This window comes from Aptenodytes patagonicus, chromosome 1 (assembly GCF_965638725.1).
Source record: "Aptenodytes patagonicus chromosome 1, bAptPat1.pri.cur, whole genome shotgun sequence".
In the NCBI taxonomy this organism is placed as follows: Eukaryota; Metazoa; Chordata; class Aves; order Sphenisciformes; family Spheniscidae; genus Aptenodytes; species Aptenodytes patagonicus.
This window is the reverse complement of record NC_134949.1, coordinates 216713074-216729192: the sequence shown is the minus strand read 5'-3', so window position 1 is coordinate 216729192 and position 16119 is coordinate 216713074. Positions and strand designations below refer to the sequence as shown.

The following is a 16119-nucleotide window of genomic DNA, read 5'->3' as shown; positions in this document are numbered from 1 at the left end:
TTTAAAAAAATCAGCCAAAGTTTTTTACAGATGTCCAGGAAAATTTTGCTAGTTCAACATCTCTAATTTGGAGTCTTTCCATCCCAGGGACTGCCTTAGCCATCAATGACTTTCACAACCTACATGTTCCTTGCTCTTTTCGAATGAAAAAGCACTCAGATTTCAATATCCAGTTCACAATATAAAGAGACACATTGTCTCACTGGATTTCTTTATGACCTTAAATAAAGTTTTTATTAATGGCATTGTGCCATATGAAATCACAAGGAAGAAAAAAAAAGAGGTTGTCATTTGATACTTGGCAGAGTGAACTGATGGTTTCAAGAACTGGTTTTGACTCTGATGTTGCTCCTCTGTCGACAAGAAATGTGGAGGTAGGACTTTGATCCCCTACAGTGTCCCCCTCCACTTGAGTGGAGTTATGTCTGATGTATTGCAGCCAGTGATTAATCAGTCAATAATCAGCTATGATTAGGGCTGGTGTTGCCCAGGTCAGCTGGTATTATGAAGTTTATAGTTAATGCCTGGATGATGCGCTTTATGGAAGTGGTAAGTATCACTATCAAGTGTTTTATTACTGTCACATCCCTACTGAGTCATCCTTGTGAAAGTCAGATGTGGAAAAGCTCTCAGCTCATGTATGTGTTCTTCAGTGAAGCCCCTAAAGGAGTGTGGGCTGCTGCTATCAGCAAATATGGTCTGTATTTTCACAAATATTGGGAGATGCATCCTTGATCTAGAATATTTCTTGTGACCAAAGATGTTCATGAGCAACATTTATTCTTATCTGAATCATGACGATCAGGATGGCCTGGGCTGCAGCAACTCCTGTGGTCCCTGGTTGTAGACATGGGCTCCAATTGTCCAGACATCCCAGATAAACAAACTCTCGACTGGCATTAGTGTGGACCACACAGACATACCAGAATGAGCATAAACATCCCCGTTCCCCCACAGTACAATATATTTTTTGGAGTAAAGTAGCCAAATGGATCCCCTTGCTTCTAGGCAGATACAGTGGTAGGCTTCTGATTTATTTCTCTGTGTCCCTCACCTCCCAGGCTACCAGTGCAATTGCCTCTCCCAGTTTACGGGAAGGAATTGTGAGTCGGAGATCACAGCCTGCTTCCCAAATCCCTGCCGGAACGGAGGCTCGTGCGATCCCATCGGCAACGCTTTCATCTGCAACTGCAAAAATGGCCTGACGGGAGTAACGTAAGTGACCCTCTCCAGGTGGGCAACAGGAGCTTTTCAGTTCAGTGATGGAGGGCTTTTTGATCAGGCATTTTGTACCCAAAAGCTATGATTCACCTAGCAAAAAATAACCCAAAACTTAGTGCTTATTTCAAGTCTAAGCTAGTGACAGCAGAGAAATCCATGAGGCTTGCATGTTCAGAAATGCTTTTCTGAACTTGGCCTCCTAAATTATTGTTTCAGGGTGTTATCTCCAGACAGTTTTCACTGAGATATACACACCTAAGTGTTAGAGGCTTTTTAAGCAATCCCAGAAAGCCTGTGGAAGCTGCTATGTAATCTTTTTTTTTTTAATGGATCGATTGTTTAGTCACCTTAGCCCTGATGTAAAAGCCTAATTTATTACATTCATTTTTTAAAATCCCAGCCTTGATCGTATACTTGGTGTAGAAACAGAAAATCCCCTGACCTGCCCATCAACATGCTTTTTTCTCATCTAGTTTGTCTACTGTTTGTACTTTTTGTTCTGCCTTTTTTTGATCACCTCTTCTTCTTTCCAATTCTCATTTCTCTCTAAGGTTCCTTTTCTTTTTTTTCCCCCACTTCTCTAATATTTGCTCATTTTATATCCAGCCCTGTATAATTTTACACAGTCAGTATATCCTCCTCTTCTCTTAAATAAGTACTCTGATTATTTTACTATATTTTTTCTCAACTATTTTCTCCTTGAATCCTCCTAATATGTTGTATTGAATCTCATGGGATGGTCCAAAACCAATATAAAAAGGCTGAGATTCTCTATTACATTCAGTGAGCCTCATTAGGTTCAAAGAACCTTTTCCTATCAGATGCTTTAAACTCTTATTTCCTTCTTGATGTTTCCATTTTATTGTCTTAAAAAGCCATGGAATAGCTGTAGAAAAAATTAAATACCATTAAATAGTATAATAATAATAATAATAATAATAATAATAATAATAATAATAATAATATCATTTGCTAAGCACCAGCAAAGTGTTAACTGTAATTGTACCACTTTGACAAGATAAGTCATCATGTACAAGGTGGACTGTTTGCTAGGTGTTCTCCAAACTCTCCTTTTCTTCTTTTAAGGTGTGAAGAAGACATCAACGAGTGTGAAAGAGAAGAATGTGAAAATGGTGGCTCCTGTGTCAACGTATTTGGTTCATTTCTGTGTAACTGCACCCCTGGCTATGTGGGGCAATACTGTGGTCTTCGTCCCGTGGTGGTTCCCAATATACAAGCTGGGCATTCATACGTCGGCAAGGAGGAACTGATAGGAATAGCTGTGGTCCTGTTTGTCATATTTGTGTTGATCATCCTCTTCATCATCTTTCGTAAGAAAGTATTCAGGAAGAACTATTCCCGCAACAACATCACGCTCGTACAAGATCCGGCTACTGCCGCCCTGCTCAACAAGAGCAATGGGATCCAGTTCAAGAACATCAGGAACAGCGGAGACAGCAGAAATATCTACCAAGAGGTTGGGCCTCCTCAGGTCCCAGTGAGGCCAATGGCCTATACCCCGTGCTTCCAGAGTGACTCAAGGAATAACCTGGACAAGATAGTGGATGGGCTTGGTGTGGAGCACCAGGAGATGACAACATTTCATCCCGAGTCCCCTCGAATACTGACGGCCAGGCGGGGGGTGGTGGTGTGCAGCGTAGCTCCAAACTTGCCCGCTGTGTCTCCCTGTCGCTCTGACTGTGACTCCATCAGGAAGAGTACGTGGGATGCTGGGACAGAAAGTAAGTAGTGCTGCTTGCTGCTCTCGCTCTTGCGTAGGTAAGGGTTGCCTTCACGGTGCAGCGGGTACAGTGGCTGCTCTAGCCTCATACACTTACAATTGTTACATATCTCCAAGAAGTGATTTGGTTTAGTTTTGAAAGGTTATAATTAAACTAGGCGTACAAGACCTCTACTTCTATGCATCAAGTATGAGTAAACGCATTTATTTCACTTGTTCAGAAAGCACATATGAGTAAGTGCTCTGAGCGTTAGTTCTTCAAGTGATACAATGCAATCATCTTTCTACTGGAAAAAATAATTTGGGGCAGAATTCTCAAATATAAACTCGGCTAGGTTTGGGCAGTTTGTCTCCCAAGGGAGTTAAAAACATGTAAACCTTTTGCAAGAAGCATTTGTGTTTTGCAACAGGGACAAATGAACTAATATTCTCGACTTCCAGTCTCTATGAAATGAAGCAGAAAATCATGCACTACTTATAGGATCACCTTTTCAGTCCACTGCATTCCCATCTGCATTCAGTATCAGAGTGATCACAAAATTTCTGATGCCCACACTTACCCTATTTGTGCTCTGATAGTTTCTCACCTGATAACACAGTGCCCCCTCCATTCCTGAACAAGTTGCTGGAGATGCAGCAAACTTCAAATATTCTGTCATAGCAGGAAATACCAGTTTGCTGGGAGAGAGTTATGGCCCTACATTGTCTATCCTTGCAAGTCAGAACATGTCATATGGACTGGGAGATGTTTGCTTTAGCATACGGGGGGGGGTTATGATGTTTTCTCTTTTTCGTAGTTTTCCCTAATGCATCTTCAACCCCCCTGCAACACAGCCTTAACCAAAACTGTCAAATAAAACTCCATGATCCAGAAACTTTCATAGTCCTGTAGTTTTAGGCAATAGGAATTGAGGAAAAGAGACAGGAATCTGGCACTGCCTCATACCTGTGCCCTGACCTGCACATTTTCATCTAAGGCAGCACATTAACTAAGGTCTTCTAGTGAAAAACAGGAATTAATTTTCATTTCTTTGGGCTGTATTTCACAGTTGTGTTGTGGTTGACCTTTTTAACCATTAAATATAGTTTTGCTGATTGAAAGCATCAGCATGCCAGCCCCCCTATGTGCTCTGCTCTGTATTCTCTTGGGTGTTTCTGCCGCAAACACTGCTGGGATCTGTATGAATTTCTGCACAGCATGAGGCCATGCCATGGAGACAGACCTCAGTTGTCAAGGAGTGGGAAGCAGTGCAGCTTCGTTACTGCACCACTTGCTCCATCTACTACATACCCTGCTTCTCAGCAGGAGCAAATCAGCCCTTACTGTACGGAGGTGCCCCATGCTGGGTAGAAATATCTGCAGCTAGCAGGTGGGGAGCTGTACTTACATGTTTGCAGAACCTGAGCTTGTTCATTCGTAATTAGCTCAGGTATCTATCTCAGTGCTTATCATGGAGGATAACTTTTTGTGTTCCTTATTATCACTCATAAAATGTATAGTTGAATGTGTTTATTCATGTGTGTTTGATTACATGAGAATTTATACCATAGGCTGCAGTTACATTTCTAAACTGTAGAAGAGTTGTCAAGACTGAATGTCCCTGATGAAAAGCAATGTAAATTGAAGCATAATCTATTATATGTCAGTGGTGGAGCCACTAAAATCTGATCCAAGGGCCGCTGATATGAATAAAAAGATGCACAATAACTTTATTGAGCATTGAATAAGCCTTAATGAGGCTCTCATATTCAGAAATGAACAGTAAAGATAAACATAACTGTAATCTCTTGTATAAGATGTTTATACCACATTTTTTAAGGCATCGTCTTTGCTGCTGAGACTACACGTCATCTAAAATGGCGATACTGAATATAGATGTTTCTTCCTTGATCACAGTGGTGTCAGCCACTTGAAAGACTCTTTGGGCTTCAAACACTTCAAAAGTCTAGGTATTTTCATCAGCTGCCTTCTTGACCAATAGGTCATTTCCTCTGTCTGAAGGAAATGATTTTATTCTGACAAAAATAATAGAAGGCTACTTGTTGGCAGGATTTAAATGGCTCTGTGGTATAAATAGACAAATGTGCATACCTAGAGAGTACCATTTTGCTTTGTTTTTGCTGTCAATGAAGGTAAAGGGGTTGATGACGCTGAAGAAGTGACCTGTTTTGCAGGAAGTAATAAAGGCAGCAACTCCGAAGTACAGTCCCTCAGCTCCTTCCAGTCTGATTCCGGTGATGATAATGGTAAGAAATGGTTTCATCTTTATTATGCTGGGGAAAAAGCTATTTAACTCTCTTTCTAATATTATTAAAAACATTTAGGTGACATCTAGAAAACCCTTTAATGATGCTAGAAGTCAGAAAGTCCTGGGTTCAAATCCTCACTTCGTGTCCATTTTTTAAATTATAGGAATGTAATTAAAATCTTGATGCTTGGAGCTGTTGTATCAGTACCAAGCTTTACAGTGAATTAGAGGTGTGATACAGCAGAGTCACGTTGCCAAGATATAAGTTGATTAATAGCTTGCAAGTGAAACTGTAGAATTTCTATCGTTTTCCCTCTTGGAAGAGGATGACTTTCATGTTTCATCAGTCACATAAAAGGGAATTTGTGTGCCGTTTGCCAGGTCTCATTCATGGTCCCAGCAAAACTCTGCTGGTGCTCAGCAGCAACAATGAGCGGATGAGCCAGTCCCTGGTGGCTTGGTCTCTCCCTGGCAATCACAGCTCAGCGAACAATAGAGCGCCATTAAATCCTTGCTCAGTGCATGTTTGTTGCCCGCTTTCATGTCCTACATCATTATCTCAGTGGGTGATATGGGCAGAGCCATACACAGCCTGAAAGAGGCCTACAAAGTCAGAGCAAACCTTTGTTCCTATGGCCCATGTATGTTGAGCAGTCGGTCTGAGAAAAGGCAAGATGTTTCTGCCAGGGAGGCATGATGGATGTCAGGGAAGCCTCATTCAGATACACAGAAAAAGATTAGCACAAAGAAATTGCACTTAGTTTCATCAGCCAACAGTTAATGAACTGTCTGGAGACTCAGTTCCTCAGTCATGTCATGCAGCTCTTCCCTAGGTACTCCTAAATGTTTGAAAAAGCACTTAAAGAGAAGTGCACTTGCAGTTCCTTTTGGTTCAGCTGTGGCTGAAACATCATGAGTATTTTTGTCAAGCTTCTCAGTGCTTTTCTGCCCCTGCACCCCCAAAAAAACCCTTCAGTGTTTTTTAGAATAATTATTAGATTTATTATTATTTTAATAATAGATATTTATATTATTATTACCTTTAGAATAATTATTCAGGTGGTCATTTATTGTACGTGATTACTTTTTATATCTCCCGAATTCTAATTAGGCTTTTCAAGCATCTGATCCTGCCCCCATTTAAATCAGTGACATGGTACCCCCTGAAGCTGGATTGGACCTTCTGTGCCCACTCATTTTTTGTGAAAACTGTATTTAAACGACGGCCTTTAGAGATAACAATTCTAGTTCAGGGTCTAAACAAATCTATATCTTCAGGGAGAATTAGGGAAGAAACTTAAATCATCTGAGTCGTTTTGCAGAGGTCAATGCAAGACTGCACGCTGTGGTTTTCTTGCAGCGGCAGGGAGGGTTTGCAGTGAAAGAGCTTAAAATATAAATACAGGCATAAGTAAGCATATACATAGAATCATAGAATCATTGAGGTTGGAAAAGACCTCTAAGATCATCGAGTCCAACCGTCGACCCAACACCACCATGCCCACTAAACCATGTCCCTAAGTGCCTCATCTACTCGTCTTTTAAATACCTCCAGGGATGGGGACTCCACCACTTCCCTGGGCAGCCTGGTCCAATGTTTCACCACTCTTTCAGTAAGGAAATTTTTCCTCATGTCCAATCTAAACCTCCCCTGGTGCAACTTGAGGCCATTTCCTCTCGTCCTATCGCTTGTTACTTGGGAGAAGAGACCGACACCCACCTCACTGCAACCTCCTTTCAGGGAGTTGTAGAGAGCGATGAGGTCTCCCCTCAGCCTCCTTTTCTCCAGGCTAAACAGCCCCAGTTCCCTCAGCCGCTCCTCATCAGACTTCTTCTCCAGACCCCTCACCAGCCTCGCTGCCCTTCTCTGGACACGCTCCAGCACCTCAATGTCCTTCTTGTAGTGAGGGGCCCAAAACTGAACACAGGATTCGAGGTGCGGCCTCACCAGGGCCGAGTACAGGGGCACGATCACTTCCCTACTCCTGCTGGCCACACTATTTCTGATACAAAATATACATGTACATAGGGGCTAATGGATATCCCTCTTGAAGCCATAAACCCTTCCCCTTCCTGTCATTTTAATTCTTTGTGCTTCACATCCCTGCAAAGGTTAAAAGGTTGTCAGTGAAACCACAACAAACGCAATTCAGCATCCATGCTCTTTGGGGAGACAGGACAAGCTGCTCCTTCTCCAAACTCCTTCCTCCAAAGCCAAGAGCAATGCTGCTGGGTGCTCACATGGCTAGCAGTGGGGACAGGCTTGTGTCATGCTGCTCTACAAATGACTGTGCCGACACTGTCTTGTGAAACTGGTTAATCGCTTCTGACTGGGGAAACCTGTTTTGCACCTAAGAAGCACTGGGACGAATCCCGCTGAAGGTGTGAACAGCCCTACGCTGTTCAGTTTGTATCAGGTGCAGGCAGCCTCCACTCACCCTCTCCACGGTGCTTGGAGCCTTCTCTTGCTGGGTTGAATAGAGGTTGTCTCACCATGCATACTCTTTTTTGGGTGTGATTTTGAGCCTACTTTTATTTTTTCCACCTTATTTCTACTGCATTTAAATTGCTCAGCTCCCCTAGTCTTGCTGAGAGTTGTTAGCAGTATTTTTTGTGATCAAAAAGCAAAAATTTTTATTAGCCACAAATTTAAAAAAAAAAGTTGCCCACTTTCAGCCATAGTATTTTGAGAAGTCATTTCAAAGGCAAGTTACAGGTTTCCATGGCAAGCTATTTTGAACTAGGGGGGACATGACAAAAGTGTATTTTTAGGTTACTTTTTCACTGCAGACCAACGGATGGTTTTGCTGGGAAGTCCAAGGAACTGCTGTTGATGACACCAATGTTCTACCCCCAAGCAATGCTGAATTTGGGTATTGCCTTGCACTGAGCTGCCGGGGGTAGAAGTTTCCCTCCCTTCCGTGAACATGCTCTGCTCAGCTCCCAGCAGAGCCAACCCTTAGTTGCAATGAAGACTGTGCTGGCCCTGATTTTTGACTTTCTGTTTTTCACTCTTGGTTGTTCTCCTGTTACAGTTTATGGCTGCCCTCCACCTCTTTTCCCAGCCACACAGCAGCTAATTACATGGAGTCACTTATTTTTCCATAATGTTTATTATGCATTAGACAATACAAGTTTCCCTTGTACAATTACCAATGCTGTTGATGGCATAATGGTTTCTTTGGTTTATCAAGGCTCTTTTTGCCAAGCCTTCACAAGGACTGAGCAAATTGGATGAGATCCTTGATCCTGTGCCCAAAATTTAACAAAGACATCAAAATACTCAACTTATATTTGAATGGCACTATTACTCTTAACATGTTTCTTGTGACCTCTAAGTCTATTGGCTATGTGAAACAAAAAACTGTCTTGCCCAGCATTTCTGGTCCTCTTAGCTTGCTCCAAAGCCTGCTGTCTTTCTCATAATTAAAGACAAAGGAGAAGGGACAGATCCAGTACCCACTGAACCCGAGCTTTCCCTCTGGTTTTGGTGGGTTTTATTTCAGGTCCTCAAAGGCAGGGGTGTTAGTTGGTCCAAAATGCAGATCATCTAGAGGACCACACATTGTAGGCCTGTTGGACTTCATGTTAAACAATTGCGCAGTCTATATTAATTATTTCAAGGGAAAAGTATGTTTTGGTAAAACACCTGAAGAGAACACACAAAGCATTTGTGAAAATATTCTGTCAAACGCAGATCAAAATTTGAACCAAACCTACTTGGATGTGTCCTCCTAGTTATAGCAGTCCTGCTTAATGTCCCAGAGATATTACATGGCACAGCACAAACAGTAAATAAGTAAAACATTCCTCTTAGGAAATAGATTAAGCTTAGCACTGTTTCAGATGGTGTGATAGTCTAAAAGATAATGATCCCTTGGAGCACATGGCACTGTCTCTGGAGACCTTTAAGCAAGAATGAATTAGAAATTAGTGTCAGGTAGAAAAGATACTGCTTTGGTTAATTGAATCAGCTGGCCAGTCTGCTTGAATTTATGAGGTGATACACATCATCCCATATGCCTTTCTGGAAATGCTAGTTTGGAATTTATCACCACTCTGAAAATGTATGGGATTATCTGAATGAAATGTCCTGCAACCCACTGCATAAATCATGCATTGGTTGGCAGCCTTTTTTTTTTTCAATGTCAGTTCTGTCTGTCTGCGAGAATTTATTGTGGTAACTTATGATGTGTGTTTTAAATACTAACCTGAAGCTGTCCTTCCCCTCCCTTTATTTTCTGCTTTCCCTCCCCTGCAAGCTTCCATAGTGACTGTCATACAGCTTGTCAACAATGTAGTTGACACTATAGAAAATGAAGGTATTTAAATTTTTTTCTTTCTTGTTATGCAACAATGCTTCCTGTTTTCATTGTGAAACATTCCAGCAGAACCTCACTAATCTACACTGACCAGCAAACCCATGGCGGGGATGGGGATTTGCAGATCAGCATGATCACCAGCAAACTCGAGAACACCAGAATGATATACCACAAAATATCTGTGGGTAATTGGAGGTGGTAAAAAAGGTGTCAAGGCCTTCATCCTCTTCTGTTCAAGTCAATGTTTTTTGCTTGCTTATTCCCATTGCCTTCAGAGAGAATAGGATTAGTTTGATAATGGAGCCAGATCATTGAGATTATCCTGGCTGCAGAGGCAGGAGAAGACACAGGAAGGCTGTAAAGTATCCCAGGCTGCAGTAAAGCTGGGCTATGCACTCCAACAGGACCACGTGGAGAGGAACAAAGCGGTGGTAGGCAGGTGGCTGGTTTCTCCCAGGTAACACAGTATCAGGTAGAAGACATGTAGACACAACTCCATGGATGCCACGTAGCAAGGCAGCCTGCCTGCCACTGCCTTTCCCCTGGGGTTGATGTGCCCATTGTCCAAGGGCCCAACACTCAGCTCTGCCACTGACCTCCTGGGTAACCTCAGGCTCATCGTGTTACAAGTGAACTGGTTTCCCTACCTGTAAAACAGGAATATCACTGTTTTCCTCTTCCGTAAAGCACTGAGGAAATGTGATGTATCATAGATAAATATTACTTTTATTTGTTTATACAACATTTATCTTATCCTTGGGAAAATGTCAACTCAACATCAGCTCAAGTTATCCATCATGCTTTACAGGTCAGAAAAAGCAAATCTGGCAGCAGTTTCAAGAGGCTGTCACTGAAAATGCTTTGCCCACTTCTCAGTTCCTTATATGAGACTTATGAACCTTGCATGCTCTGCAGCGAGGCTGGTGAAAGCGGTGAATCGTTCGCTGCACCGGAGCTCCCAGTGCATGGCAGACAGAATTGCTGCCGCGGAGCCATGGGAGGACGGGGCTCCTTCCCCAGGGAGCTGCTGGGGGTTGTGCGAGTCAGCAAATTAGTGAGGTTCTCCTGGATCCTGAAACCACACAGCTCGGAGGGACCCAACGCATCTAGGGTGCAATGTCATTACACTGACCGAAAGACAAGATCTGCTTTACAAAAAAGAGAGAAGTGGAGAAAGAGAAGAGTGGTTAGGGCCGGTTCAGACACTGCTGCTAAATGTGCAGTAGCCCCAACTCTCCTCACCCCAGGCTAACGCAGAGCAGGTAGAAAGCTACTGTCTGGCTAATGAGCTAATGAAGAAATCACCATCGCCACATATGCCATGTGATAAGCAAGGGCAAGAGTGGTGTTAACAGATGGAGGCCTGGAGAATAGTCTTCTCTGCCCTCGTCTGTGGCTGAGCCCCAGATGTTAAGTACTGTAGTGCAATAAAGGTCTATTTATGCGGCCAGACCTCCTCCAGCAGTGCAGTCCAGAGACCTTGCCCAGTGACTTCTTGCATGAAGCCCAATAACATGTGGCTGAACAAGAGTATCTCATCCAGAAAATGCTGCAGCTTATTCCCTGCTCTTGTCTCACATAAAACCTCTTTCCTTGCTCTCTCCCCCACCCCTGCACCCTCTCCATACTGGAATGCCTCCCTCCCCACCAGCTAGCATGGCAGTGCAGGTGGGAGGTGGGTATGGGGTTGCGGGGCATTGTAGCTGACAGCCCCATTAAATGGCTTTGTATTCTATTCTATTCTATTCAGGTTCTTATACCGTGCCCATCACCATGGTATCTGAGCCCAGGTGGGCCCAGATTTGTTTGAACCGGCCCTGAGAATGGTAGATTCTTATTTTTCTGTTTCAAAGTGAACAAGTGAGAGAGAAATGTGCTTTGCAATTATAAACCATAGAGATGGTGGATAGCCCATTTTGTATTAAGAATTCCATCTCTAATGTAATTCCATATCTATTCAGTGAGGGTAAATAATTAAGATATGATAGAAAAGGAATATAATACACATGACAATCATTTCTTTATGTATGTCTGCATTTGACTGGGCAAGCTTATCTTGTACACTAAAATAAAGAACAATTAAAAATCCTATTAAAACGACACTGAGGCAGCTGTACTTTAGAAATATGCATGCAGAGTTTTGTATTTTCACGTGTAATACTATGCTGGTAACAAGCTCTGAGTTACCAGTTTTTACTTTTCACTTTGTATCTGACAGTGTCTGTTATGGATCAAGGACAGAACTACAACAGAGGTGATTTTTCTGAGACACTTTCTGCCTGTTGGACTGGGCTGGGGTGGGCAGGGCACCGACTTGATCTGTTTTTTTCTTGAACTGCTTCATGTGTCCTCTTTTGTTTGAATTCTGTTGGGTTCAAATGCTGCATGAGAATGGCCAGCCACTTTTTTTTATTTCAGGATCCAATTTTCAGTCGATCAGATTATTTGCTTGCACACTTTCTTTCTTGAAATGAAGTCATTGGAGGTGGAAGGCGAGACTAGATGTGATACCATAAGCATGCTGACTTCATTTATAGATTTTTTCAAATAACTGTGAAAAGCATTAATTCAGAGATTTTTGTCATTTTGATTTCTTGGACTCATAGTTTCTAATACAACCTGGTAGCATACTAAAAAGCGAAATGCCTGAGAGTGGCCGTATTTTGTTTCTTTGCTTGTTTGCATTAGCATCATAATACAATGTTGTTCTCCTCCCCTGCCCCTCCGGTCAGAGCATGGCTGACCTGTGTCGATGGCCTGTGGCGCATGCTGTGATTTGAACGTGCTGTGAGGACTAAGAGGCGAATGCATGCAGGACACTTTGTTTTCATTAGCAGCCCCATCCTAACGGAGCGCTGTGGTTCTCTTTCCTGCTGCAGCGTATCATTGGGATACCTCTGACTGGATGCCAAGTGCTCGCTTGTCCGACATTGAGGAAGTGCCCAACTTTGAGACGGCAGACGGAGGCTCGGCTCATCACGGCAGTACCAGAGAGCTGGAAACAGATTACTACCTTGGTGGCTACGACATTGACAGTGACTACCCTCCCCCTCACGAAGAGGAGTTTTTAAGCCAGGACCAGTTACCACCTCCTCTTCCAGAGGATTATCCGGACCAATATGAAACCCTCCCACCCTCGCAGCCGGTCTCAATGGCAAGTACACTCAGCCCCGATTGCAGGCGGCGGCCGCACTTCCACCCTAGCCAATACCTCCCTCCTCACCAGTTCCCCAATGAGACGGACACCGCAGGGTCTCAGACTGGGAACGAATTTAGTACTTTTGCTGTTGGCCCAAGCCAGAACACAGAAAACGTTAGTGCAGGTAAGATGCCCTTATCCTTGCACAACTCTCTAGATGCCTCCTCCTCTGATGTCTCAGCCAGCTGCGGCTTTGATGACTCTGAAGTAGCCATGAGTGACTATGAAAGCGTGGAGGAACTCAACCTAGAAAATGTTCACATTCCATTTGTGGAGACCCAGCACCAGACACAAGTGTAAAGGAAGCTCCGTTCTTCTTCCTCCTCCTCTTCTTTTTTTTCTTTTTTTTTTGTCATTTGGTCCAATTAATAGTATAAATATTGAGAAGAAATTTTGCTGAAGGTGTATCTATATATATTGGGCAAGGCAAAAATACAGTATAACCCATTATTAACTTGTTCAGAAATGATACTGTATGTGCAGACACGAAGAGACCAGTTGTGTTAAGTATTATGCATCACAAAATTGTTACGGACAATCTGGAGAGTATGTACCTTCTATTTATTACCAAGAGTAAAACTCAGCTTTTGAGGCAGGGGGAAACAATAATTGCTAAATAATTTCTTTCTCTCCCCCAAAGTTTGATTTTTTTATTTTTTGGTATTGTATTATTAAAAGTGTTACAGTGTTATGATCTCCCCACAGTATTAAGGAACTGGTATGGATCATTCCAAGATGCACTGTTGCATGAAATTTTATGTCAGCGAAAGAGTGAAAGCAATTGATTGCTGAGGCTGTTGTGTACAACACGTCAGATGGCTGAAAAAACAGCAATTACAAATTGACCTATCAAAGACAAGCGACCAGTCGTTTGTTCATAAATATTTATCTATACTTTTGTTTGTTACATAGCATTTTATTCTACTTTGTGTGCATATAAAGCAACATATATACAGCGTATATTTACTCCAAATTGGCCTACTTTGGTTGCCATTTTTTAAAACCTGATGTCAGGTGCGTGTGCATAACTTCACCCATGAGGACTTCTAGAAATGTCATAGTTTGACTCAGTAGTGTCCCAGTTTTGCCCCAGCTGCGTATGCACAGCCTCCCTTGACTTCTGTATGCAATGTGAACACGTGCCTGAAAACATCGGGAAACCTAACTGTCTACAAAGCCCTGCAGATTTTTTTGAAATTCCTTGCTTGGGCAATCGCCTCTTTAACAGCAGTCATCATGCTACAATTATTGCAGTAAAATTAGTTGCAATTAAGTTGCATATAAGGCTGCTGTAACCTCAAATTGTTAGCTTAACGTCATTGGCAAATGTCCATCCTTAGAGTTTACGGGATGAGTTCTCAGCTGCTGTAAACTGACTCAGTCGGTGGAACTGCACGGATGGGCTGCAGCCAAAGGTCTAGCCCTAGATTTTCTGCTGGATGTGTGATTTCGTAGGATTTGAGGACTTCCAAAGGTTGTTTGCAGACTTCAGAATATTGTTGCGGGATGAGGAAAACCACGGCATCAAGTATGCTTTTATACTTCCCTCAGCCTGATTGGAGTAAAAGGCCTTTCACACTGATTTGGCCTGAGCAGCTAAGTGCAATATGGAAATACGGGATTTTCACTCAATGTATTAAAGCAGATTATACATACCCGTTGCTCGGTGCTATGAAAATGTTTTTACCACTGCATTTTACAGTATCTGTATACTTTATACAGTGAATGTGAGTCTGCAGTCTGCATTACTGCTGGGGTTTCATGGGGTTTCCTTCCACGGCATAATCCAGTCATTCTGAAAAGCTATTGAATACATAAATCATTGTTATAGATGAAGAGATTCATTAACAGGTTTCCTCTGCTGCTTTCCATGTCCCGTCTCTTGGTCAAACATCTTAACTGAATAGTTCCAGCAGTTGTATTCCAGGGCAAGATGTTCTTGACTGACTTGAGTTTCACTCAAAATTAAATTGTGGGCCATTTCTTGACAGACAGGAAGTGTTTATTCGCAAATTGCCCCCAACAAAAAGAAATTATTAATAGAATGTAATTTAAGTAATTGCAGCTTGTAACACTTTTAATAAAACAGGATTTCTAAAATTCTCGGTGTAGGTACGGTATGTTGCTGCTTCCCTCCAATGGCTTATATAGCTGTGAAAAATTGGTGTAGATATTTTCTTTGGGATCATGCAGCAATTCTTCACTAGGAAACAGCTCATTATACAGGTACATGAATAAATTGAGTGAACTTCTAGAAAGACCATGTACTGCACATACAAGTATTATCAAGTACTTGTCTGCAAATAGTTCCTGTCCATTGAATTTATGAATGTCACTTGGTCTTCTCAAAGTAAACATGCTTCTGTAACAGTGATATATTCTGAATGTGCTCACGGTACGTTTCAACCCCTTTTCCCTGCTATTATCCCCGTGTGTTCAGGAAGAAAAAAAAATGTGGAAGTTTGTATCGCGATTGCAAGGAACTGAGGGGTTTGCCAATAAGCCATGAAATGGTTTGGCAAGCCTAGAGGCACAGGTAGAGGACGACTTGCTTTGTTCATGAAGTCTATGTTGCAGGAAAGCAGATACAATTAGATTGATGTCTCTTCAAGAGTAGGAACATCTCAGCTGGAAAAACAAAGCTGAAAATTTAGCTGCACTTTTAAAGCTGGTATGACTTTCTGAGAATTCTCTTAGCATCGGGCTGCAATTTACATGGGGTTTGCTCCGACTCAGTTTTGGTGCGAGACATTTTTATCCATTATGTAATTAGTTCTGTTCGAGCCCCCAGCTAGTTATGAAGTGTACTTGTCATCTGTTTTCTGTAGTGAAAATTTTGAGTAATCCTGAGACACCGATATCAAAACTTTACTGGGACATATCAAAAGTGTCACAAGGGAGAACACTACGGGAGCCTAGCAATTGCCATACAAAAAAAAAAAAAAATCTATGTTTCTTACCAAGCTTGTTGCCTCAGTACTATCTTGTTGGTAGTGAGTTTTACTAGTAAAATATGCATAAATACAATATATAGTACTTTTTCTGTTTTGATGTTGTTGCCATTTCATTTCACTGAATGCCTACTTATTAAAATGCTGTTGGGAAGGTGCCAAGGATCACCCATTCAGCCTTCTCTGTCCCAGTCATGATTTCTATACCTCAATATTTCCTCCCCTCCAAATCGAATAGGCCTAATCCATCTTCAAACAGATGCCCCTCTGCGAATGTTGGTACTTCTGTGGCCTTTCTGGTTTTGTTCTGGCTCTTTTTCATAGTGGTAAGACCTGAATGCAGATCTTAAGGTGAAATAACTCTTAGGGAGTAAGATTTCCATAGTAATATCTCTCTTGTTAATCCAAACCATTTTATTTTCTTTTTAATTACTGC

The 16119-nt window shown here is 42.1% G+C and overlaps 1 protein-coding gene across 5 annotated transcripts in view; it reads left to right on the top strand.

Annotated features, from left to right (window-relative positions):
- Positions 1–15775, top strand: part of FAT3 (FAT atypical cadherin 3) — a 346417-nt gene extending 330642 nt beyond the window's left edge. Inside the window, exons 22-28 of one of the 5 annotated variants that reach the window (XM_076328327.1) lie at positions 1062–1215; positions 2308–2963; positions 5096–5209; positions 9474–9533; positions 11284–11359; positions 11752–11787; positions 12413–12436. In XM_076328327.1, the coding sequence (XP_076184442.1) occupies positions 1062–1215; positions 2308–2963; positions 5096–5209; positions 9474–9533; positions 11284–11354 (1055 nt within the window). In that variant the 3' untranslated portion in view covers positions 11355–11359; positions 11752–11787; positions 12413–12436. Of the gene's footprint in view, positions 1–1061; positions 1216–2307; positions 2964–5095; positions 5210–9473; positions 9534–11283; positions 11360–11751; positions 11788–12412 lie in introns of all 5 variants that reach the window. The other 4 variants (XM_076328324.1, XM_076328322.1, XM_076328323.1 and 1 more) reach the window with 4 other exon arrangements.
- Positions 15776–16119: the final 344 nt, after the last annotated feature.